The 27,451-nt window shown below is 44.6% G+C and overlaps 1 protein-coding gene across 1 annotated transcript in view; it reads right to left on the bottom strand.

Annotated features, from left to right (window-relative positions):
* Positions 1-27,451, bottom strand: part of LOC147709124 (uncharacterized) — a 3,078,084-nt gene that overhangs the window by 2,340,021 nt on the left and 710,612 nt on the right. The window contains exon 14 of the mRNA XM_086927727.1: positions 9,079-9,162. Coding sequence (XP_086783853.1) covers positions 9,079-9,162 — 84 coding nt within the window. The remainder of the gene's footprint in view (positions 1-9,078; positions 9,163-27,451) is intronic.

Here is a 27,451-nt window from a genome sequence, read left to right as displayed (position 1 = left end):
AGTTGTATCGAGCCGGCATGGATCGGACTGGTAAAAATCAACGGGAGAGACCCAACGGGAGAGATCCGAAAATCGCAACAAATCCGTACCCGAAACAAGCTCAAGAGAGCGGAGCGGGAGGGTCAGATGGCCGCGGATAAGAAGGGGGCGCTGGCTGCAACAGCGAGTATCACGAGGTCGCAACAGGAGAGGGAACTGGTTGAGTCGGACTCTGGTGAGGACGGAGGCAGAACTGGAGAAGAACTATCGGAGGCGGAGAGTTCGAAGGGCCCTGCGGTTACCCCACAGACATCAGATGGACTCTTTAATGAGTGACTTTTGATTGGGACTTCCGATATAGTTGTTTCTACGGGGGCAGACTCTACTAGTGATTGAAGGGCTGGCAGGTATGGTGGCGCATACGCAGTGCGAGATGGGAAGCGCGGGACGGGGGCTCCGCCTGCCCTGGGTCGGCGATAATCCACCCCCTTGTGGCCCTTAAGGCCTTCTGTGGTGGCGACCACAGATTAGTCTGATGTGTGTTGTGCTACAGGTTTGGAACGGGGCTGAAACTGGGTTATTAGGCTTTGTCCTGGGGAGTGGGGGTTGGGGAGTTGTTTCAATAGTTATTTTGGGAGAAAGCAACTGCAACGATGTGGGCAGCGACTGGTTGCAACTGATTTGGTACAGTATTGATTGCCATGGGGACGTTACCTAATTTGAAATGCCTAACATGGAATGTCCGGGGACTGCGAACAATGGTCAAACGCCACAAAGTGCATGCCTATCTGGTGAGGCGGGGTGTTCAGATTGCAATGTTACAGGAAACTCACTTAACTAAACAAGAATGCACAGCACTACAGAAGAGGTGTCGGTGTCAGGTTTTTGGCACCACTTATTCAGCGTTCGCTAGAGGGGTGCTGATAGGGCGGGCATACCGTTCCAGGTTATGAACCAGTTGGTGGACCCTGAGGGTAGATATGTGGCGGTGGAGGGGAGTTTATATGGCAGAGAAGTGGTTTTATGCAGTGTATACGCCCCAAAATGTTGATCAGGCTCACTTTTTTGATGGCCTTACGAGTTACTGGCCTCCTTCCTGGCAGGCCCAGTGATCCTAGGAGGGGACTTCAACTCGATTACTAATGTGGCACTCGATAGATCGCACCCACCGCTGGCTGACTCCCCGGTACGTAGATTAGCCGCACATAGGAAGGATTGGCAAGAGAGGTGGGGATTGCTAGATGTATGGAGGGAGCAACATCCTGATAGTAGAGACTATTCCTTTTTTTCGGCCCTCCACGCGTTACAGGTTAGGATTGATTTGGTTTTATGTAGTGGCTCCCTAGCTGCCATGGTCACCCACACAGAATACCTGACCAGGACCATCTCGGATCTTAATCCCTTGTTGGTAATAGCGCAGTGGCAGCGTGCGAGATCAGCAGTTCCAACATGGCGGCTTCGGCCTGACACCTTAGAAGATTCGGTGTTTAGTGACACGGTTCAGCGGGGCATAGAACACTACTTTGATGAAAACGAGGGTTCAGCCAATACTAGGTCCACAGAATGGGATGCGATGAAAGTGGTGGTGAGAGGAGTATGCATGGGCAGGTTCTCGAATGCACGAACGTAAGTTTTGAATGCACTCGCAAAAGCAGAGGAGGTATTACGGGACTTGGAACGGCGTAGACCAGAACGCCCGGACTTACAAGCCCGGTTACTAGAGGCCAAAGAGGTAGTGGCGACTGAAACGGAAAGGCTGCGGAGTTATGATTATAAGCAATATGCCATTAAAGCGCATGCCGAGAGGGATAAAGTAGGTACGCTACTTGCCAGGATTGCTAATCCGGAAATTAGAGGCTGCCCAATTATGAGCATAAAAACTGAGTCAGGGGAGATGGTTTATTTGCAAGCAGTGGTGATGGAGCGTTTTCGGTCTTATTATGCGAAGTTGTACGAATGCCACTTAGAAGTGGAGGCCTCAGAAATCAGGGCTCACCTGGATTCGGTGCAGCTCCCAGTGCTGGATGAAGACGATGCGAAGGAGTTAGGAGGGCCTATAACGCTAACCGAAATTAGGGTGGCCATTAAACACATGGCAAGGAACAAAACACCTGGGGTAGATGGCCTGCCGATCGAATTTTATCAGAAATACGTGGATATTTTGGCGCCCAGACTGTTGGTGGTGTATGCGGAGGCTGGAAGATTGGGGTACCTGCCCAGATCAATGAGGGAGGCACTGGTAGTACCGTTGCTGAAACCTGGTAGAGATGCATCTGATGTAAAATCCTATAGGCCTCTGTCCCTGCTGACTGTGGACTATAAGATATTAAGCCGTATCCTGGCCACCAGATTGGCTCCGCACATGACTAGATTGGTGCACGGAGACCAAGCAGGGTTCATTCCTACTAGGAACACGACGCTAAACATACGCCGATTAATTAGGATATTGGACGGTGCCGCGGACACGGATGGAAGACCGGCGGTCTTATCAGTTGATATTGAGAAAGCTTTTGATAGCCTGGAATGGGCTTACTTAGAAGAAGTACTGGGGAAGTTTGGCATTGGTGAAGGGTTTGGTAGGTGGACGAGAGTGTTGTACTCATCGGCAACGGCAAGGGTGCGTCTGGGCGCAATTGTATCTTCGGATTATCCGGTCTGTAGGGGGACGAGACAGGGGTGTTCGTTGTCCCCGTTGCTGTTTGCACTGGCAGTGGAACCATTGGCGGCGCGGGCCAGGTCGGGAGCCATGTATCAGGGGATCGATCAGGGTGGGCTATCGCACTACATATCTCTGTATGCGGACGATTTGTTGTTGTACCTGGCAGATGTGGGACAGGCTCTAATGGGGGCGATGGACATGTTGTCTAGGTTTGGTCAGTTGTCGGGACTTAAGGTGAATTGGAATAAAACTTGTATCTTTCCGCTTAGGGCGAACACACAATGTCCCCCTCGTGATTTGGGTGTGATCTGGGAGCCATCTTGCTTCACGTATCTGGGAGTCCGCATCTACCGTGAGGTCGCGAGTCTGTTGGAGGGTAACATAGGGCGTTGTATACGTGCATTGAGGGGTTGTGTATCCTTCTGGGCCTCTCTCCCTTTGTCAGTGTTGGGCCGAGTGGCACTACTGAAAATGGTGGCGCTCCCGAGGTTGCTCTATTACTTCCGCACATTGCCCATCTGGATCCCTCAGCGGATCTTTAAAGAACTAAAGATGTTGGTAACGGACTTCCTCTGGGGTCACGGACGACGCAGAGTAGCATTGAATACTTTGCTTAGACCCAAGCTCGAGGGGGGGATGCCAGTCCCCGATTTTGAGTTGTACTATTTGGCGGCGCAGCTTCAGATATTCACGCAGCACGTGGCCAGGGAATTTAGAGGACCGGAACACGAACGAGGGTTTGGCATACAGCGTCATGTCCTGGCTTACATAGTTATGCAACAGAAACTAGAGTTGAGGGGCCTTACTATAGAAGAAAAGACGCTCAGGTTGTGTTGGCACAGGAGTTTGAAGAGGACGAAGAAGTCCTCCGGGAATGTTGACTGCGCTACCACATGGAAGTGATTGGTCTCCTCTGTTGGAATGGGAGGAGTTAGGTTTGCAGATGGTGGGTGATCTGTATGCGGATGGAATGCTGGTCCCCTTTCAGACGTTGCAGGAACAGTTTGGTCTACCGGACGGGGGCTTCCTTTTGCATGCGGCAGTGGTGGCGGCGATACAGAAACACTGGAAAGGAGGGCTCCTTGAGCCAGAGACGACCATGGCCTGCCAGCATGTAGTGATGGCCGCGGGTACATTTAAAGCGGTGACCTGCCTACATAACAGGATGCTACACGAAGGGTTGGACCCGCTTCTGGGGCTGAAATCGAAATGGGAGGTTAGTATAGGTAGGACCATTCCAGACACAGTGTGGGGTCATATTCTGAAGCGAACATGGACGGGGACAAGGAATGCACGTTTTCAACAGGTACACTTTTACATCCTACATAGGGCTTACCTGACCCCGGAAAAGATCAAAAGGTACTTCCGGGTGAGTGAAGCGCTGTGCCCGAGGTGCCTGGCACCGGAGGTTGACATAGATCACCTGTTGTGGGGCTGCCCAAAGTTGGGGTCGTATTGGCTAGAGGTAGGGGAACTCCTGAATGTGGTGACTGATCGGGAGGTGGATTTTGACATGGCGGCGTGTCTATTGCTCTGGTTTCCACACACAAAGAACACAAAAGTAACGAGCAAATTCATTGATCTGGGGCTTATACTGGCGCAAAGAGAAATTACTTGGCACTGGAAGTCTAAGGAGGGTCCATCGGTGAGGAGATGGGTGAATGAACTGCTGAAATGGTCCGAATGTGAGAGTGTGCTCCGGATGAGACAGGCGGTCAGGATTGATAACGATAAGAGCTTGGAAATGTCAAGGGCATGGGAGACAATAGTCCAGGCGTTACATGACTACATGGTGGATGACGAAGAATAGACAAATTGCATACCTGGGGCTCCATGAGGCTTGGAAGAGCAAAGGCATTACTCGATCTGTGGCGAGCTCCATAGTAGCGTTAGCAAGACCAGGCCCACATCAGCAGCGGTTGCAGGGGGGGGGGAGAGGGCGTTGTTTGGGGGAAGTGTTAGGCACCGAGGCCATGATCAGAGAGGCACTGCATTTGAACCTAGGGTTAGATATGTTCACAAGAGTAACGAGAGGGCCCAGACAGGTGGCGAGGGCGATGTAGAGACACATTAGGTCGACACGATAGGAGTTCATTGGTAGATGGGTATGAGACCAGGATTACAAGTGTGACGTCGCTCGGTAGGATCGCTAGAGAATGCTGGCTGGTGTAGGGGGAGGGTTGGGAGTTTAGGGGGGTAAAATGCGGATACAGAATGATGCCAGAGACCAGTTATCCCTCTGGGATGATCACTGTGATGTTCTTGCTGGAAGTACGGATTGATGCGCCGCCCGGCCTCCGGGTTGTGGGCTAAATGGCTGTGTACGATATTCTGCTTACTTTATCCATGCATTGGGACACCATGAGTGTGCTGGCTAATCTATTATGTGTACTGGTTTCTAATTCCGCAATAAAAACAAATTTTTTAAAAAAGGCTCTCAAAAGGTCATATGACGCCAATAATAGGTTTCCTAATAGCAGGGACATATGCAGCATATGCAGCCCAGAGTCTGGTTAAAGATTTTGAGAAACTAGCGGAAGCAATGCAGGAGGAGAAGGACTGTTAAGACCTTTTAGTCAATGTAGAACAGCAATCAAGATTCCTCTCAGACATCTCTTATTATGAGATTAAGTCAGCAGCAATGGCATCTTGAGCATCAGTCTTGGCCTGTAGGCATATGTGGTTAAGGGACTGGAAGGCAGACTCAACAGAGAAGTCAGCCCAGTTGAGAATCCCTTTCCGAGGCAAGAAACTGTTTGGGGCTCAGCTTGAACAGATGGTGACCAAGGTGTTTAAGGACTGAAAGCATGCTTTGTCTTACAAAGGTATGCCTTGTAATGTTAAGCCTTTTAAGGATATCAAGAAGAATGATGAATACAGGTCATTCTGGAGATAGTGTTTTCTCATCCTTTATACCAGGACAAGAGCAGCAAAACTCATGACCATGCCTGGAGGGAGATGCTCCCAGTTAGAGAATACCTTTGCTGTTTCCTAAAGGAGGGGGAATCAGATGTTTTCAATCAATGGGTTCAGAATATTGTTCATAGATGCAATGTGATAGAGCTCGAATCCAAGTCTCCAGATTCATCCCTACACTGTTACCAAGAAACAGGCAGAAAAACAAGGCTTTATTGGGCAGAATCTACTCTGTCTTGCTGAAAAAAAGTGAGAATACCAGTGGCCTCAGAAGAGAAGGGTCAGGATATTGACTTAATCCTCTTCTTGGTGCAGAGGTTATCAGGGGCATTCAGACCAGTTCTGGATTTGAAGAAGATCAACAAGTGGATACAGATAATTTATTTAAAAATGGACAGTCTTTAGAAGGTAATTCCGATGGTTCTGCCAGGAGGACATACGATTGCCACAAATTTGCAACATGCTTATCTACACATCACAATATTTTGTTGTAATAAAAAGCATTTAAGATTTGCAGTCAACGAACGGCATTTCCAGTTTGCAGTCTTCCTTTCAGTCTCAAATCCGTCTCCAGGGCCTTCACAAAGTACAAGGAGTTCTGGTGCATCGATATTTACAGAATTGGTGGCTTCATGCAAGTTTTCTTGAAGAAGTTATCAAAGAAAGAGACAAAGTGTTAGAAGTGCTTCAGATGTATGGCTTTCTGATAACCTGGAAAAAAATCTCAGCTGGATCCTTGCCAAGATTTAGAGTTCATCAGAGCAAGGATTCAGACAAACCATGGCTTGGTGCTGCTTCTATTACCCAGAAGACAAGAGAAGATAGTTAGGAATCTGCTCAACTTCATTACTCAGAAATATCCAACTGCCAGAGAATGGTTAAAGATCCAAGGAGACATGGCAGGGGCTATCTTTTTGATTCCTAGAGGGAGGTTTCATCTCAGTCTCTTTGTATCTCACTTCCTAAAACGTTGGCCTCCAGTTGGGGGTGATCTGGAAGAAAGACTTTCTCTCTCTGCTCAGACAGTGGAGAAACTGAAATGGTGGCTTGGACTGGCTCATCTTGCAAAACGTTTTCATCTGGCTCCTGTGAGCTGGGTGAGAATAACAATAGATGCCAGCAAAACTGGATGGAATGCATGGATGGACAATCTGTCGTCTTAAGAGAAGTGGCCATTCCTGGAGATGAAAAAGTCAACCACTGGAGAGAGATGGAGGCAGTTCACGGTGCCCTTCTCCAGCTTTCTTCACTGAGAAGGGGCCAAACAGTTCTTATCAGGATAGACAATATATCAACCAAGGCTTTTATTGACTAACAAAGGGGCCACAAAAATCAGGCTTATTGATGGAATGTGCAATTGACATTTTTCAATGGACAGAGATTCATTTATGAAGACTTTCAGCTATTTATATTCTGGAGACTGAATCAGAAGGCAGATCATTTAAGCAGGATCTTTGCATCTTTTCAAACTTATCAATTGAATCCTCTGGTGTCTGCAGATATTTGCAGGAGGCGAAAGATCCCAGTGATAAACTTTTTTTGCCAGTCAAGGCAATTCCCTTCTTCCAGATTTCTGCTCCAGGACCAAAGAGAAAAGGGCATGGAATGTGGATACTCTTTCTTGTTCATGTCCTCAAGTGATTTCATATGGCTTTCAGCCATTCCCCGCAATAGTGAGATTCTTAGCCAGGGTGAAAACAGACAAAGCTTCAGTGAGTCTGGTTATGCTGGCAATGAGGCCTTTCCTCTTGGTTTCCTCTAACAGTGAGCATGAACAAGGGTCAGGAATGGGTTCTCCCTCTGCCCCCATCTCCCATAGGTCAGCAAGTGCTGTTTCAGAGGGCCCTTCGATGTCTTCAGCTAACGGCATGCCAATTGAGTGGTTGGGTTTGAAAAATTAGGCATCCCAGAGGGGCTGGCTCAGACAATTCAGGCTTTGGGCAAATAATTGACTCAAAAGTCATATAATCATTGTTGGTCATCTTTCTGGTGTGAGTCTAAGCAGTTAGAACACTTGTTTTTCTCCAGTTTTTCAATATTACAGTTTCTAAATGAAGGGTTTAACCTGGGTCTTAAGTGCGATACTTTTAGGTTACAGTTGGCAGCCTTTAAAGTATTTAGGGAGATTTGGTTGAATGCTTCTGAATCTGAAGTTTTGGTTTCTAGGTTTTTAAGGTGTTTAAAAAATTAGGCCTAATGTGAAGAACTCTTTACCTTCAAGGGATTTAATCTTGGTGCTGGATGCTCTCAAAGGTTCTCATTTGGAGCCATTTGAGTCTGTGGATCCTAAATTCCTGACTTGGAACGTTTATTTCTTGCTAGAAATTACTATAGCTAAAAGAAAAGGATAATTAGGTTCCTTTTCAGCAAGACATCCTTATTTTAGGATTTTTCCTGAAGGTACTGTTTTGAGGTTGGGGCCTTCCTTTACTCTTAAAGTTCTATTTTCATCCTAGTTTAAGCAGGAAGTGATTCTTCCTGAATTTTTTCTGAGGCCTTCTGTCCCGCCAAACTTTAGGTAGGTGTTTAAAATCTACAATTTCCTCAGCCTACCTCCTGGAAGGCATTTCTCTTCCAGAAGGTGTTGAGGGCAGATCCACAAGGAGTATAGTAATATCATGGGCATAGTTACAAGGGGCCCCACCGATAGAGATTTGTAGGGCAGCCACATGGTCTAATTCCACCACGTTTGTGAGACATTACAGGATTGATAATGCTTCTAGTCAACAGGATATTTTTGGTGTTAAAGTATTATCTGCTATGAGGTAATAGAGAAAAATTCTGCTTTAAATTGTAGTGCTTTCGGTTTTCTGACCTGATTTCTCTAGCTTATCATAATCATTTGACAGATAACTCTGGCATACCTCATTTCATAATGGGAGTAACAGGGAATGGGACAACAAGGATTACTTCCGGATAATTTCATTTCTCTGAGTCCAGACATCCCTTTTCTTAACATTACATCCTTCCCTCCTGCAAACATTTATTTAAATGATTATGTTGATGTTGCTTGTGAAAGCTTGGTAAAATACAGGCTGTTTGTAGGTAAGCCAAAACTATACATGTTAGCAAGAGGAGGATATGGTGTGGTTTTGTTTCTAAAGGAGTTAGAGGTTCAAAGAGGTGTCTGTGGCGGCATGAATAACTCATTTCATAATGATTGGAACATGGATGTCTGACTCAGAGTAATGATATCACCAGTAAGTAATCAATGCATTAAGTGGCACTCTCCCTCCCACATGGTTACTGTGGCTTTGACGTGCAGCTGTGAGATATGGTGCTGCAGTGTTAATGCAAATACTATTTTACCTCCCTTATTCATTATTCTGCTCATTTGCTATTACAAAAATAATCCTTTCTTTATTATCATATCACTCTTTAAAAGTTTTATTTAAAAATGCTCTGTTGTAGCTTCCTCTGTTTAGAATGATGCATAAATGCCATTTTAATCATACTGAATGAAATTAATAACTTTGTAAAGAAACTGTAGTTATTAACAAGTAGTCTTTCAATATTTTACCTACTTTGATTTTCTTTTTCAGGTTCAAAAGGGTTTTTGGGAATTTCAGCAGGTTTATCTGGAGCCTTTTCTTCCACTTCTGAGGGTTCTGCAATAAACATGTTAACAAACTGAGATTATGTTCATACTTTTCATTCTGTACTTTGTAGAGATACACTTAATTCATGTACCTAATGCAGAATCTACATGTAAACATTGATATATACAATTTAGACTGGGAATATGTTAATTACAGTCTTGCTGGGTATCAGTGTGCCTGACCATGTTATATTCTATTATATGTTTTCATTTTAAACGACCATATGGTTAAATGAACATGAAAGGGCTATACCACCTTTGGAAAGAAGGCAGCCATAGTATTTAGTACCAATTTGTTTAGGAAGAAAGTGGTGTAGGCAGGTTGTACCATTAGAGTATGCAATTCAGTAATGCGGTACGCTAAAATGATCAGAATGAGGAACACTGTTTTGATTGTTAGCAGCAATAACGAGCAACTATACATGGGTCCAAATGGTGTGCATGTGCACGTAAGCAATATGAGTAAAAACCTGAGGTTCCCTAGTTACAGGATGAAAATCTGTGGGCTAGAATGTTACATGACTCAAAATCCAACAACAGCGCTAGATTCTGGCGCACAATAAATAGTCTAGCTAACCCGAACCAATTCACACCTAACAGAGGAAGCTTGGGCCTCTCATTTGCTTTAACAATTTAATTTTGATCAGTATCAGAGCACACACTATACTTCGGAGGGAATCCCTCTCAATCACAAAGTTACCCCAGGAAACAAGCATCTTTCATTTACAATTGATCAGATAAAGGTCAGGATAGCCAAAGGTAAACGGGAGGGCACTCCGGGTCCCAATGGGATTGCTCCAAGTTTATTTAAAAAACACCTGGAAAACTGGATTCCAAACTGTCACTGCTGTTTGCACAAATCGCAGGAGGAAACATCATCCCAGACTCCTGAAGGGAGTCAATCATATCCCAATATATAAGAAAGGGGACAAGAACTCAGCAAACAGTTACAGGCCAGTGGCGTTAATCGACATTGAAGCGAAATACTACGCTGGCCTAATTCTGAAAGATCTCATCACCTGGACGGAGAATAAATCAATCATTCCCATCAATCAAACAAGCTTTTGCAAGGGTATGAGAACAACCAAAAACATACTTGCCCTGTCCCTATTGATAGATAGGATGAAATTAACAAAACATCCTCTATTTATATGTTTTATTGACTATTCGTCAGCATTCGACAAAATTGACAGGAGCATACTCTGGCATAAGATTATGGAAAAAAAATACCATCTGCTCTCCTGAACCAGTTAATACTCCTCCACACAAAAACGTGGGTTCAAGTCAAACTAGGAGATGGAAGGTTTGTGTCCCGGAAAATTCCAACAACCATGGGGCTCAAACAGGGGTGCGTCTTGGCGCCGACACTTTTTAACTTATACATGTCTGATTTATCGTCAGAACTAGACACTTGTAATTCGCATGCACCAAACATACGAGGGCTGATACTCTCTAATCTCCAGTATGCAGACGACCTTGTGCTGCTGAGTCGCACCCCCATTGGCCTTCAACATCTACTAGATACAACTAGTAGATAATGCAGCAAATAATGGTTTAACCATCAACTATGACAAAACAAAGGTAATAAGGATTCATCCATGAAAGGAAACCTCTAAGTTTCGCTGGCACCTGGCCAACTCTACAATTGCAGTAGTGGACCAATACAAATACTTAGGAGTGGTAATAGACAATAAAGACACATTTAACGCACAAAAAGATGTCATCAAAAGTAGAGGCAACTCTATCGCTGCGGCAATAAAATCCATTAAGCATCGAACAACCAGCCCAAATCTTACTCCACTATTACGAGTCTGGCAAGCAAAGCTCATTCCGGCAATCACTTATGGGAGCGAGTGCATGAGGGGAAGAGACACAGCCACACTAGACAGCACTGTCTCAAGAGCGGCCAGAATGATTTTCAGCCTACCTAAGTATGTTTTGCTGGCTAAAATAAGGTTGGAATTTGGCCTGCAAAGCCAAGAATTAGCTCATAAAGGAGCCTACGCCAAGAGCTGGTATAGGATCAAGAGGGCTGAAACAGGAACACTAAATTCTTACCAATGGATCGAAATACAACAAAAGAGGGACTGTGCAGCCATGAGCTATTTGACTGCATCAAAAGAGTGTCTGGGACTGGAGAAACTTTGGGCAGCATCAGGATCTTACCATTGTTTTAAACAAATCGTAAATAAGATAGTGAAGAAACTGTCACTACTAGAAGACAAGGCGGAACTCACAGAAAGAACCCATGGATGGTTTGTTGTGCAAAGCTACGTCAAGCCCTCCCCGCAATCCTACTTAGGTGTAGGCTTCAACAGGAGGAAGAAAGAAAAATATCTTCATCTCTGAATGGGCATTTTACCATCATTGCAGCACCTTCCCCCTTGGAAACGATCGCCGGGCCAGACAACATGCCTTCTATGCAAGGAAGCTAACGAAAGTATAATACACCTTTTGTGCATCTGCAGAGAATTACTAGCTGAACGATGGCAATTACTGAAGCACCAGTTCGTAAGCGAGGGGATAAGAGCCTGTAGACAAGCAGTATGGCATGTCTCGTAGGAGGGAACGTTCAGCTGGAGTGTCGCTTCGTGCAATTCATGGAAGTGGCTGGGGAGAAACTCGGCCTATAAACCACTGGTATCCTCCATCACTGCATCATTCTTCCATTTTTGCTTTCATAGCAAACAACACATACTCAGTTTGCATTTTTTCTGGACAACACATGCCCCAGTATAACTGTCAACAGCAACCTACCTCTGCTGCTGTTCAGAAAGTAACTGTTTTATTGTACATGTACTTCTCTATTCGAACTGAGCATTTGTTTTATTCAAATTTTAATCTTTTAGAATCTTATTTCCCTCCTAAAAAATACTCAGGATCTGAAAACCTGTCAAGATATTGAACGATCAAACCTCTTACTAATGTACTGTATTAGACACAATCATGGACAATTGCACTAATGATGTTAATACAATGCACGGATGTTTTATGAAATTATATTATTGAGATGTCTTAAACCATGAACTTTGCTGCTGTAACTTTTTGTACTTTCTTTTTAAAGAGAAATTGTAAAGGTTTTAATTGACCGGACAATAAACTATTACTTACATAGTTACATGACAAAGGGTTTCTGATGGAACATCTGTTAAGCCTTTCAGGAAATGCATGATTGGAAACGAAAAGGCGGATCTAGCAAACATAAAAAGGACTGGCATGTAACTTTTAATAGAGCCCACTGGAAGCCCTTTCTAACCCAATGACTTAACAAAAAACAATGCATCAGAAAGTTTGGCCTGCAGAGGATCGAGCTGGTGTCCCCCAAACCAAGCCACAAACTTCTCCTATTGTACAGAACAAACAGATTTCATTGAAGGAGGCGTCACTGAACGGATAACATTCACTATCTCAGGTGGAAATAAAAAGGAACTCAGTTTTTGCCACTCAGTTTCTACTCTTGAAGTGGGAAACATTGTTTACAACGATGTCTAGACCACAAATGCCTTTACTTTGAAACAGTCTTTACCACCACTGTTTTTACAATAACATTTTTTTACCACAAGGGTGCCTTTAGGCACGGATGCCTTTACAAAAAAGCATTTGCAATGCAATCAGATTCGCCTTCGGGACCTTACATGCAGCACATTAGCCTGGGTGCTGAAACGTCTACTGTTCCTTAACATGGAGGGAAAGTAAGCATCAAACTGCGAGGCACACCAGGTATGGGAACACATGTAGACAGATATTGCCTTTCAGCTGGAATATGTATAGTGCAAAGCTCTATTTTTGATATAAAATCAGGACCTTCGGTGGTCATATCAATGAAAATACAAGATTTGAAAAAAATATTATTGTCTTCGGGTGCTCGTGGAAGACAATTTCTATTGACTGGAATCTAGAGAATGCTAAAGTGATTCTGATATTTTACTGACCTCTATTGGCCATTTTCTATCAAGAAAGTTAAATTGAGGGAGTTGCCAGAAAAAAATTAAAAAAGGAAGTCCCTGAGCAGAAAGCAGTTCTGGCATTTTACTGACCTCTAGTGGTCGTTTTCTATCAAGACAGTTAAATAGAGGCAGTTGAACAGAAAAAATAGTCCATAAGCGGAAACAGACAAATCCTAGGGCTGATCTCCAGAGCCTACAAAGTACATACACATATAAGTATATACTAAAGTATACAGAGGTCTTGAATGCTCGATCTAAAAATGTTGTTGTAAAGGCATGAATGGTAAGGGCATACTTGTGGTAAAAAAAGTATTTTGCAAGTAAGTATTAAGTGTATATATATATATATATATATATATATATATATATATATATATATATATATATATATATATATATATATATATATATACATATATACATATACATTTATCTATTTATATTATTACTAAAAAAACAAAAGTTACAGGGATGTTATATTTAGGCTCAGATTTCACTCAAACAAAACCATAGAAACTCAGCACTTATAGTTACCTGAGCTAACTAACACTCCCGCAATGCTCTACTTATGACCTAACATATTACTCACTCATGATATGGTCAGTGACATCACTGATGACATCTCAAATGACATCACCAGTTTTATCATCCAAAGAACCACTCACACACTAACTCACATACCACACAACTTCTCATGCACCCACTCATACATCCATACAACTACTCACACACCCACTTGCCCATTCCCCTATTCACACAGCCACTCACTCACCCATACAGCCACTCACTCACCAGTACAGCTACTCACTCACCCAGTCATTCACCCATACAGCCTCTCAACAGAGCCAATCACACATCCATATAACCACTTACATACCCCTTCACACATCCATACAACCACTCACATGTCTACTCACTTACCCATACACCCACTGAAAGACACTCTCCAATACAGCCACACCCACTCTATTGACCAAACACCCACTTAAACTGCCACTCACTCACTCATACACACACTTACACACTCAATCACCCACTCACACAGCCACTCAGTAACCTAAACTGATTTCATCAGTGATGGCACTGACCATGTTATGAGTGATGTAATATGTGAGGTTGTAAGAAGTGCATTGCGGTGGCATAAGTTATAGTTAGACCAGGCAACTATAATAGCTGAATTTCTATGGTTTTGTACAAGTGAAAGCTGAGCTTAACTATCACATCCCTGTAACCATTGTTTTTTTCAGTGAATTTTTAATTTTTTTTTTAAATGTTGTTTCCTAACTATAACGTCTCTGTAACCTTTGTTTTTTTAAAGTAAATTTCTAAGGTTTTAAAAAAAAATCCCTACCTGTAACCTTTGAGAGTGAGTGTGTGAGTGAGTGTATGAGTATTTAAGTGGGTCTGTGAGTCGGTGCATGAGTGTCAGAGTGGGTGCATGAGTGTCTGAGTGAGTGTCTCAGTGGGTCTGTAAGTTACTGAGTGAGTCTGCATGTGCAGCCATGAATGTGTGAGTTGGCCTGTCGAGTGAGTGAGTGTGTGAGTGTCTGAGTGGGTCTGTGAGGGTGTGCGTTAGCCTCTGAGTGGATGTGTGAGTCTCTGAGTTGGTCTGTGAGTGGATGTATGTGTCTGAGTGGGTCTCTGAGTGGGTGCATTAGTGTTTGAATGGGTCTGTGAGTGGCTCTATGGGTCTATGAGTGGCTGCATGAGTGACTGAGTGTCTGAGTACATCTGTGAGTGGGTGTGTGAGTGTCTGAGTGGGTCTGTGAATGAGTGTATCAGTGTATGGGTGGGTCTGTTAGTTGGTGTGTGAGTGCCTGAGTGTGTGTCTAAGTGTCTGTGTGGGTATGTCAGTAGCTGTGTGAGTGACTGCCATATAGGAACTCACCTGCCCTTTTAACCAAACAGTCCATAGTTTTGTACAAAATATTTACAAAAGTAGAGTAGTTTACTAGTTAATTAGTAAGTGCTACCTCCTTGGGTAAATGCCCAGTACATATTCTACACTACAGCTGCGTAATGGAGCACAACAAAATGTCACCAGTGACCGTGTGTGCATTTTAGCAATGTGATTGTTCCTGGTGCATCTTTATCTAGAAATATGTGAGAACATGAATCCTACTATAGACAAGACAATGAGACTACAAAGAGGCGAATCTCCACCAAACAAGGGTCTCTCCTCTTAACTATATGAAGTAAGTGCTTCTTTGTTTGGTGGAGATGTCCTCATATTCCTCCGCATCAAGAACTCCTCACCAAAATTGGTGGGGAACGCGCTGGGAGGCCGTTTGTTCACCTGTCCATCATCCTGGTATAAGGCTGGAAGACCTTAGCAAGCTACTAAGGTGGGCAGGGCCAAATGGGCGAAGCTGCCAAGTGATTCGCACATTTGTATACTTGTAGTAAATTAAAGGATGAAACATGGACTCTGCTCTCATCAGTAAAGTGCAACAAAAAACCCACTCACAGATTGCACTTCAATAGATCAATGATGCAGTCACCGCCATGAAGGATTTCAGATCGTCTTTCAATGCGGAATTGCCAAGAAAGCACATCTGCTTTGCCTTCACCAAGCCCAGGAGTTAGGATAATTTGTCCTTTTCTGAAGTGGAGCTTTGATGGGGGCACCTGCTATGTTTATATTTGTAAATACCTCATGTTGAGGTTTAATTTCTGAAAAGGAGCATTATGAACAAAACGTAATGGAATAAAGGGGCAGTGTAGCCCCCCTCCCCGGGCCAATTTTGGTCCTGTAGACCCCATCCCCCAAGCAAGACTTAATTGGGGGTGGGACCATGCATCAACCCTCCCTGGGTCAATTTCCGCCTGGAGACCCCATTTCCCAGTGCTCGGGCATAACTCATTGCGCTGGCCGTATATGGTCCATGGATCTAAGTATAACTACCTACTGGTGGCCACAGTAGGAGATATATATATATATATATACTAGCGACCCGCCCCGACGTTGTTCGGGGATGAAATAGAATGTCTGCAATGGTTGTAATAGATAAGGCAAATTTATTTCAAAACTTGCCTGTGCATACGCTCAGAAGCCCTCGTTCGGTACCGCTGAAGGTGAGCGTGTGCTCTTCTGTTTGTTGTCCTTGCCGCAATATGCGAACGTGTGTGTCCGCTCCAGCCAACACCCCGATCCCCGCAAAATGCATGCACTCCCCATAAACGGCGCAGTGCACTTAGACGCCCCACATCGTGTCACTGGCAAACACCACAACTCCTGCTTCTGAATGCTTCCAGCGTCTCGGACGGCAAACGCCCACAACAATGCCGAAGGGCACGCCCACTCGTGTTAGAACGCTAGTCCCACACGGAACGCTTATCGCAACTGCAGGCTTTTGCCAAAGGCACACGTCCATCGCTGTATGCACACGGCCATCGCTTTACAGCAGAACGCACACGCCCACAACGGACTACTTTTTCCCAAACCTTCTTTTTCCCTTCTAATGTATATGTTGGGCTGGTGTATAGCCTATGTCCATCTGCTGATACTCTCCTTTCCAACGCTGTATTGGATGTTCCGGTTGGCGCTGTGGTTCTGGAGCTTACCCGCCTCAAAGGTTTGGGCTCTCTCTTTATAATATTAGTATGGATATATATATATATATATATATATATATATATATATATATATATATATATATTCATTGAAAAAAACATAGGTGATGATGTAATATGTGACATCATCAGCAGTGGATTGCGGGTGCGCGATATATAGTTATTGCAACTAACTATATATGCGAATTTCTATGGTTTTGTGCGAGTAAATTAAGGTTTTGTAAATGCTAATTCCTAACTATATATGGTCTATAACCTATGGTTTTTTCAGTGAATTTCAAAGGTTTTTTAATAGCAAATATGAAAAGCTGTAAAATGTCAAGTACGTGGTAGGTAAAAACATTTTCGTATTTATGCACGCTGATGTGCTTTGAACGCTGCCCCCCCTCCTCTTTTCTTTTAAAAATTGGAAGAAACAAAAAGTATTCCCTTCCCTAAATAATCCAAGACTTTTATTTTGTTATGGCAAGGGAATGAAATAGAGAATAAACTATAGTTGGTCACCATGGGGTTTAAAGAAGGGATGGTTCTTCACCAGATTAGATATTTACCCAGACCCTCATTCTCCAATGTGATGAACTAGGCTAAAATTCTTCTGGTGCCTGCACCCTGTCACAGAATATCACCCTAAAACATGGAATCTCCCAAACACCAGATTGAGTTGAACCCCACAGTAAGCCTTATTTCTTCAGGGCCTCAGAATTTCTTTTGCTTTGCTCATGGAAATTGTGGGATATAGGAGAGATAAGGTGTCACCATTAAGAAAGGGTAGTATTTAAATTTGCATATCAATTATGTTAAACCTTTTAGACATATGATATGCTAGCTTGAACTTATGCTTTACATTTGAAGCCGAATTCAACAGCTTAAGTAAGTAGGTTTTCGTAGTTGTAACTTTAAAGGGTGATCTAGCAACCTGTAAAGATTTTCTGAAACAGTGGAGCGTATTTAGTTTTTTAATGTACATGTTTATGAAACGATTACACAAATGAAACATTTGTGAGTTTTAAATTTCGGGAGAAGTATAATTCACCAATACCTTTCTCTGTAGATGTTTTTCCATTAACAATCCCAGTTCCATCACCCGCCCAGGATATCACTACTGTTAGTTGTTATTGTTGCTTCTGTTTTAATAAAAAATATTTTAAGGTGTTTACTGTTTTTGTTGCGATGTATATATTTATAAGTTATTAAAGTGTTATAATCCTATTAATTTTTTATCGATTATTGCTCTTTGAGATATTCCCTGTCTACAAACAGAGAAGAATAGGAATATTCTGTCTCCCTTTGCAGATAGTGAAGGATAGGTAATGCAGACTTTTGTCCCCTGTTGGAATCCGTCATGCCTGTTTTTCTCCTACTGATTGATTGATTGGCTGGACATTTATTGTTCAAGGAATAGTTCTTTCGAGGTATTCTCTGTTTGCAAATAACGTGGAATAGAAATATTCTGTCTAGTCTTTGCAAGTAGTGAAGGGTGGGTAATGCGGACCTTTGTCCCCCGTTGTAATCTGTCATGCCCATCTACTCCCCACTGATTGATAAACTAGTTCCACCCGGACCATTTATTAGAGGTACATCATCTGGCTCAACCGGAGGGTACCCCTAATAAAGAAGACATATATAAAATACGAAGTAATCACTGTATCCTGTTAAACAGAAACTTTAGCATGAAACACACTTGAAAAGGAAGGGAAAGAAATCGAACAAAATCAGTAGGCCACTGATGAGTTTTTGACTTCGCTAGAAATAAGAAACATGAAAGTGGTGAGAGAAGCCAAGCTTGACGTTACGGCAGCCACGAGGTAGCTAGGCTCCGCCACCCCCCCACTGCTCCAAGCATGTCTGTCCCACCGCCCGCCACGCCCAATAACGGTAACATGAAATAGATACAAATCAGCAGATACCTACCCCCATTCCGGAAACTCCCGAAGTGCAACAGGTCCACGGTTACACCCATCCGGAAGATGAGGCCTCGACACGTGCAGGGCGGGGCCCGACTAGCCGCCATCAGCCGGAGAAGTCGTGGGATGGTCGGCCCGGAATGTACTGGTCCTCCCATCCTCTTCTGGCGCCCTGCAGGCCACGGGGGGGATGTCTTGCACATGCCACCGACCCCCCCCCCTCCCCTCGTATCTCCTGGTCTGGCCCCGGCTTGGTATGAGCTCCCCGTTCGGCCCTGAAGTGGCGCCCTGCAGGCCACGGGGGGGGAGGATGTCTTGCCTCTGCCTCCGACCCCCCCCTCTTCTTTCTTCAATAATGGCTGCGACAACAGGGGGGGATGTCTTGCACATGCCACCGACCCCCCCCCTCCCCTCGTATCTCCTGGTCTGGCCCGGCTTGGTATGAGCTCCCCGTTCGGCCCTGAAGCGGCGCCCTGCAGGCCACGGGGGGGGGATGTCTTGCCTCTGCCTCCGACCCCCCCCCCCCTCTTATCGCCTGGTCCGGACATCACGGATATCAACGCCAGGTGTCGGCGTGGGGTGCGCTGGAAGGGAGAGGCGGCGCGAACGTGCCTCTCCCACCCCCCCAGGTGGGGGCCCCTCAGCTGCACCCCCATCGCTCCACTCACCCAAAAAAAGTTCTCGTCCATTATTGCAAGGCAATGATGCTCCGCTCACCCAGCGGGGGTCTCGTTTACTTTTGCGGTGCAACGGCGCTTCTGAGTTCAGCTAGAAAATGAGTCCTGCGTCCAAAAACGTTCTCCTCGACTTTGAAGATTCTATAAGAGCCACGGGGGCCCCGACCCCCGCAAACACCCCCGATGGGGAATGACTGCCATGATCACCCACGGAACGACCACGACGTAGCCGCGGGACGTTGGCGCGCTCATGCCGGCGCCGGCCTCAGTCTCGAAATGACCAAAATCCTGCAAGACTACCAACTTGATCAGTTCCGGTGGGACACCAGTATGACCCGGTAGGAGAGATTGTTGCCTCCCACCCCACTTTCACTGATGGTTCATGTCGCCAGTCCCCTCTGCTACCCTTCAACGAAAACTTTTGGACTGCCGAAAGAGGTCCCGGTCCAACTACGAGTTGGTGGAGACATTTTGACTATACTTGGACCTTCCTGACCTCACCCAAAATGGCGCCGGTACAAATGAAACTCTCAACTCCTTGTTGTGCCCCGATTGCTCAGCCTTGATATCATGAGATATGTATGCAGTTTTTAGCACATGAATTGATATGGGATAAGACTGATTATATGTTCGGACAATGAATTGATCCGGGATGGGTATTGATTATACGTTCGAACAATGAATTGATATTAAGTTCTAATGCATCATTGATTACTGTATTTATTGAAGGTTCGAATTGTTGACACTTTTGGTACTTGCTCACAATGAATTATCGATATGATTTTGTTGCACTTGTCGCACTTTTTACTATGAAATCAACGACCACTTACTCTGTTATGTTTTCCACAAATAAATACCCCCCCATTTACAGTTCCAGCCTGCTCCGTGGCCGGCCCACGGGGTTGTAGGCCTGTATTTGTGCACCAACATTTTTATTAAAGGTTTTTGAAAAAGCAAACGTACTTGTGACGCGTAGATTGGTAAGTTTCGAATAAATGGCCACTGTTTCCGATATAAAAAAAAAAAAAGCAGGTGAAATGAAGCAGCTCGATTAGATAAGGGTTAAAAAGTATAGTACGCAGAAACATTGCAAATATGAATGGTCCAGGTTTGTTGTATGTGTTTTTCATTTTTGTACAGCATAAAGCAATCGATAACGATCCTTGTATTTAGCCTCTACTTTATATGCTACCTGTATCAGGGAAGTTGTTTTAAATGCCCCTAAGCCACCCTGAAGGAATGTCACCTGGCCCCCCTAGTACAAACGAAAACGACCCCGTACCACTGTAGGTTATCTCTCTTCCTCAAAGGAGAGCACGAGCTCGCCCCCACTTTACACCGACTGCCCTTTGTTTTGACCCTCCCCTGCACACGATCCGTAATGCCACACTTGGGCGACCTATGCTATCCACAGGCCTCCGATAATTATCTCTCCCACATTACCGGTCACCCCTGGGCTTAAACGCCGAGATGGTAGGGACTGCATCCTGTGGAGATAGGCCGAGTATGTAAACTCTGTTCTTGTGTTCCTGCTTCCAGCGCCAGGCCTTAAACTACATCCGCAGGGCTAGGTGATAGCCTGGGACCGGCCTGGACAATCGGACACAGAGGAAAGGAGTGTCAGAGGGTGCGGTAGTGAATAGGGTGAAAGGGTGGTGTCGGGCGGGCACAGGGTGTGACTCTCAGGGAAGAGCAGCGCAGATGGGGGGAGGTTTATGGCCCATGCATAAGACAGAGAGCGGGGGTGACCAGTGCGTGGGGGAGATGCTTGCGAGGGTGGGGAGCCATGCTAAGGATCGGCGGCGTGCAGAGAGTGGTTCTGGTCAAGGCATTCAAAATGACTGCCGTGCACGACAAAAGTGTGGCAGTGGAAAAAAAGCAAGATGGCGCAGACAAGCTTATCAATACGGATTAATTTATAACAATTATTTTTAACAATATATTTACTCGCAGTGTCAAAATGGCGGTCAACACTTCCTGATTTCCTTCGAATCGAACGTTAACAGACGTCACGCAGCAACAAAAAAAAAAATACGCTCACGCGCAACCGCTGGAAGACAAGTATCAACATATATGAGCCTCCTCAACCACCCTCAGAAAACATAGGGGGTCAGGATACGTCTCCTGTACCCCCTTATACCCATTTCTCACATTATTTTTCCTCCATCTTGTAATTTAATTAAATCGAAACACAAAATGGCGAATTCCCGTTTCGCTACAAGATCGTGACCCGGTTCGCGAACCGGGAAGCGCTTCTACCGCGAAAAATCTATTTTTTTTTATTTGCCCCACGGGACCCTTTAATACCCCAACATCATTCCTAGGGGGTCAAGAGGGGTCTACCTTGCCCCCTTTCATTAAATTCCCCCTTCGTTTTTCTCCTCCTCTTGTCTCTCGATCCTACCAAGAGACAAGATGTCGGCCGCACCGGACTGTTTAGAATGTTGACAGACGCCGGAGAGCCAATCAGCTTCGCTTCGCAAAGCTCCGTTACGCGAAAAGTACGCGATCTGGAGCGCTATCCGGGACGCTGTCACAGATATATCTGTTTTTTTAAACGTTAATTTCTCAAAATCCACTGGAGCACATATATTGAGACCCTGCAAAGGCACATCGGGCTAACAGTCCCTACAATTTTGCCAAGTTTCGTGTAAATCCATTCAGCCGTTCGAGCTAAAAGTGAGGCCAAACGCCCTATGGAAAAATGAATGGGAAAAACGTGTTTTGGGACCCCCTTTTTTTCTCGGCCCCCCCTTGACGAAACCCCCCCCCAAATTTTCAGAGACTGATCAGAAACAAAATGTGCCATTTTCCTGAAAATTTCAGCCGATTCCGTCCACAAACGCCAAAGTTATTAGACATAGAATTTTCAAAAGTTCCATAGAGAAAAAATCCTAACTATATATACCTACTGGCGCCCGCCAGTAGGTAATATATATATATGTTCCAACAAAGGCCCGAAAGCATTCGAGCTCGCACTCCCAGCCAATGTTACCTTCTGGCATTAACATAGGGAAACCAGCTTCTGTATACCAGGAAATCCTTTATTACTCATGCCGACGCGTTTCGAGGCAACAGCCTCTTTTTCTCAGGCAACTGCAAAAATGTAAAACGGGCTTCCTGGTTGCTTGCACTGATGTATTCTGCCCCCAGTGGGCCACACCCATTAGGGTGAATTCGTTGTGCATGCAGGGACTTGTGGTCCAGGAATAAATTAATCACCCACAGTGGGTTCCGTTTTTTCACATTTATATTTTATGCAGCATTGTCTTTATAGTTGAAAAAGCCCACAGTGGGCCCCAAGATGCTTGGCTGGTTAAATTAGTCCACATTAGCTGCCCCCAGTGGGCCATACCCATTACAAAATTTTCTCTGACTTGTGAAGAAAAACAAGTGTAGACCCAGATTCAGTGCCAGTTTGATTTATTTATCTAGAAACACCACCATCCGCCATCACGACGCGTTTCGGCAGATCCCTGCCTTGATCACATGACTATATATATATATATATATGGTTTATGGTGGGTATGAGTTTTGGGGTGGCAAAAGTAATTGTAGGGTGGGTATGGGTTTTGGGGTGGCAAGGGTAAATTTAGGGTTTAGAGTGGGTATGGGTTTTGGGGAGGCAAGGGTAGTTTTAGGGTTTAAGATGACTATGGGTTGAGGGGTTAAGGATATATATACCACTCCTAGTTTAATAATGGGAAATTATAACTGCAAAACCGAATATGCTGTATATGTCCTGACGTGCACCTTCGGGCTTAGCTTACGTGGGTAGCATGAAGCTACAGGTGCACGTCAGGATATTGCAGCATATCAGGGCCATTCTTCACAGCGATGCAACATATCCTGTTGCTAGACATTTTAAGAGAGTACATGCTAATAACATCAATTGCTTGTCTTATTATGTAATAGACGCTGTAGCTAGAAAAAGGAGAGGTGGCAACAGAGAGCGCCAACTCCGTCAGCTCGAAACAAAATATATCCTAGAGCTAGATTGCAAATGGCCCAACGGTTTGAACACGACTGAAGATATGCGCAGCTTTTTTATAAATTATATATAGCTGCTACATTGAGTTTCTCCCTGCTTACTAGTTGAGTTACCTGTAAATAACATTATGAAATACGTCCACTTGTAAATACATTGTAAAAACATTTATTGTCAAAATGCACATGCACTTGTCTTTCTCTCGTATGAATTTCTCAAAATGTATTTTTATATTTTTTATACATATTCAAATGTTTTTAGGATCTAAATATGATTATTATCTCTGTATGAATTAGAAATACCGTTAATTTTCTAAAGGAACAGATAGTTGGACCTACAATATACATTTGATAAATTGAGAAATTTACACTATCTACACTTGCACTTTAGTTGTTAAGATATGCACTTTTGCACAATGCCTCTCCTCTGGTAGAGTATACGTGTACTAAGACGAAATGATGTTAGAATAGAGACAATATTATACATACATTTTCTAGCACACGTAATTCACAGGCAGTTCTTTTTGGTTGAAAGAATAATCGGATTTAACCGGTAATATGAAAACGTTACGGCTATCACCATGCTGGCAGTCTTGGATTCATCCAATGAGACCTTTTAAAATGATTTGTATTTATTATTTTACAAATATTTTTGACACTCAGCACTTTACATGGTTTTTAAATTATTTATTGAGCATGTATATACATAATTTTGTGTGTGTCATACTATATCAATCTGCCTCTATGTAGAACTATACAAAGATGGAAGTAGCCACACAAGTATGTTTTCTGTGCCTATGATCATATGACCTGTGATGTTAAGATCTGGGAGGGGCATAACTCACTTTAAATCAGTAGATGGTGTTTTCACTTGTGACACGTGATCAAGGGCTTACGGGCTTGAAACGCGTTGTGTTTGGGTCACTTGCAATAAAATCATCTTGCCCACTTGAAATACCTCGGAGGTCTGTGTCTCTTTCCTCGCCAGTCTGCTGCTGCGGAAAATCAGGAAGTGGTTTGAGTTTTCCAGGGGATATATATAAATATATATATATATATATATATATATATATATATATATATATATATATATATATATATATATATATATATATATATATATATATATATATATATATATATATATATATACTAGCAGCCCGCCCCAGCGTTGCCTGGGGCAGAAGGGGGCTGGGGGCTGCATTTTTACTCCGGGGCAGAAGGTGGCTGGGGCAGCATGTTCTCCGTTCCCCCCCCCCCGCCTCCCGCCCGGACTTGAATTAATGTAAGAAGTAGCAGCCCCCCCGCCTCGCCTCGCCTCGCCTCCCGCCTCGCCTCCCGGACTCCTTAAACATTAAAGGCCGCGCTGGGCACCCGCCGACTCCCTCCCGCCTCCCGCCTCAGCAACGTACCTCTCACTGCCACTGCTCCTCACGGACTCCTTAAACATTAAAGGCCGCGCTGGGCACTCGCCGCCTCCCGCCTCCCGCCACCCGCCTCAGCAACGTACCTCTCACTGCCACTGCTCCTCAGGTTCTTGCAGCTCCTGCCGGCGCTGTTCTCTTCCTGGTTCTGGTCAACGCCGCTCCTCCCCTCATTTCGTCTGCTCTTCCTGGTTTGGGGAAATGCCGCTCCTCCCCTCACGCAGACGTCGCGGCCGGCGCTAGTTGCAAGGGACTACTTTTTTAAATTTATTAATATTTTAAAAAACGTTTTATTTTTATTTTTATGTAGCCTATGTCCTTCTGCTTGCCCTGAGGTTTTCTAAGATGTGTTGGGTGTGTGGATTGGCGCTGTAGTTTCCGAGTTTACCTTGCCTAAAGGTGCAAGTTCTCTCTTTATAATAGTAGTATAGATATATCAAACTTCACAGTTTGCCTGTTGTGAGACGACTAAACACCAGGTAGGTTTCAATATGTCATTCATTTATTCTGCGAGGGCAAGCACTGCTTCGAAACAACTTGGCACCAAAATTCGTCCTTTCTTGTCCTTCCTTACGCGTTTCGTGCATGGAGCGCACATCTTCAGAGGATGGGGGACACCACAGGAATGAAACCGGCTTTTTTCTGCACCACTATATCTCTGTGTTATTAACCGCCCTTGTGGGCGTGGCCATTACTCTGGCCTGCTGGGTGATGTAGTTTGTTTCTTACTCCAGTGAGTCACCAGGTTTCCCTCGAGTTCTAACAAAGTTCTAAACCCAAGTGGGGTGTGCACAGTATGCTTGTTGCTTGCTTGTCTCTTCTTCTCGCACAATTGACCCTTCCTGTCTCATTGCTCCAATGCCGCTTGACACAAGAGCGAGACTGCGTGGACGCAGCAGGGTCATCTCGCGGCTCAGGCGGGGCCGCCAATATCAAACTTCACAGTTTTCCTGTTATGAGACGACCAAACACCAGGTAGGTTTCAATATGTCATTCATTTATTCCACGAGGGCAAGCACTGCTTCGAAACAACTTGGCAACAAAATTCGTCTTTTCTTGTCCTTCCTTACGCGTTTCGTGCATGGAGCGCACTTCTTCAGAGGATGGGGGACACCACAGGAATGAAACCGGCTTTTTTCTGCACCACTATATCTCTGTGTTCTTAACCGCCCTTGTGGGCGTGGCCATTACTCTGGCCTGCTGGGTGATGTAGTTTGTTTCTTACTCCAGTGAGTCGCCAGGTTTCCCTCGAGTTCTAACAACTCGCTCTTGTGTCAAGCAGCATTGGAGCAATGAGACAGGAAGGGTCAATTGTGCGAGAAGAAGAGACAAGCAAGCAACGAGCATACGGTGCACACCCCACTTGGGTTTAGAACTTTGTTAGAACTCGAGGGAAACCTGGCGACTCACTGGAGTAAGAAACAAACTACATCACCCAGCAGGCCAGAGTAATGGCCACGCCCACAAGGGCGGTTAAGAACATGGAGATATAGTGGTGCAGAAAAAAGCTGGTTTCATTCCTGTGGTGTCCCCCATCCTCTGAAGAAGAGCGCTCCATGCACAAAATGCGTAAGGAAGGACAAGAAAGGATGAATTTTGGTGCCAAGTTGTTTCGAAGCAGTGCTTGCCCTCGCAGAATAAATGAATGACATATTGAAACCTACCTGGTGTTTGGTCGTCTCACAACAGCAAACTGTGAAGTGTGATATATATATTTTTATATATATATTCACTTAAAAAACCATAGGTTTCAGGCCTTATATAGTTAGGAATTTGCATTTAAAAAACCTTGCAAATTCACTGAAAAAAACATAGGTTGCAGGCCTTATAGAGTTAGGAATTAGCATTTAAAAAACCTTTGAAATTCACTCAAAAAACCATAGGTTTCAGGCCTTATATAGTTAGAACTCAAAAAGGGGGCAGGGTAGAAGCACCCTGACCCCCTAGGCCTGCTCAGGGGGTCCCCCAAAAATCGCGGGGTACGCGTACCGTACGCGTACCGTACTCGCCCGGTATGCGTACCGTGCGCGCACGGTACGCGGACGGTGCGCGCTTATAGATATATGAATTTCTTTCCTTTTGATTTTCTCAGGAACTACTGGAGGGATTCACACCATTTAACCAAAAGCGTGATCTGCGTACCAGACCCTACCATTTCCCCAAATTTGGTGTAATTCCGTTCAGCCGTTCGGGATGTAGCAGTGTCTAATCGTCCTATGGAAAATAACATGGGGAAAACACGTTTTGGGACCCCCCTTTTTTCTCAGCCCCCACTTTACGAATCCCCCCAAAACTTTCAGGGAAGGAGCGGGCCATCTTCTTTGAGAAATTCGCGAAGATTCATCAACCGGCGCCAAAGTTATTCCCAATAGAATGTTGTGGATTTCCTATGGAAACTAGGTCCTAACTATATATACCCACTGGCGACCGCCAGTAGGATATATGTATATATATATATATATATATATTTTGTGCCCCACACAGTAATCACCGCAACACGGGATGCTGGGAGCTGTAGTCCTGGACATTGGCAAGCAGCTGATATCGTTTTGGGTGGAGCCTGCTGACCTCCTACTACTGGGAGGGCCTAAGGAGTACAAAGGAGGGTGGAGAAGGAACTTCATTTTGGCTGGCGGCATCTGACGAAGGCATTGCGCCGAAATGCATTGTGCCTTGCAGCAAAGTAATTAAAGAAGCTCCTAATGGTTCCCTGCTGTGTCCCCTGGGTTTCTTTGACGGAGGAATCGTTCTGGTGATATTTTCACGCGGCTTGCCTGCAACGCGTGT

Source organism: Lissotriton vulgaris, chromosome 6 (assembly GCF_964263255.1).
Source record: "Lissotriton vulgaris chromosome 6, aLisVul1.2, whole genome shotgun sequence".
Lineage (NCBI taxonomy): Eukaryota > Metazoa > Chordata > Amphibia > Caudata > Salamandridae > Lissotriton > Lissotriton vulgaris.
Note: the sequence above shows the minus strand (reverse complement) of the source record. Positions and strands in the feature narration are given on the sequence as shown.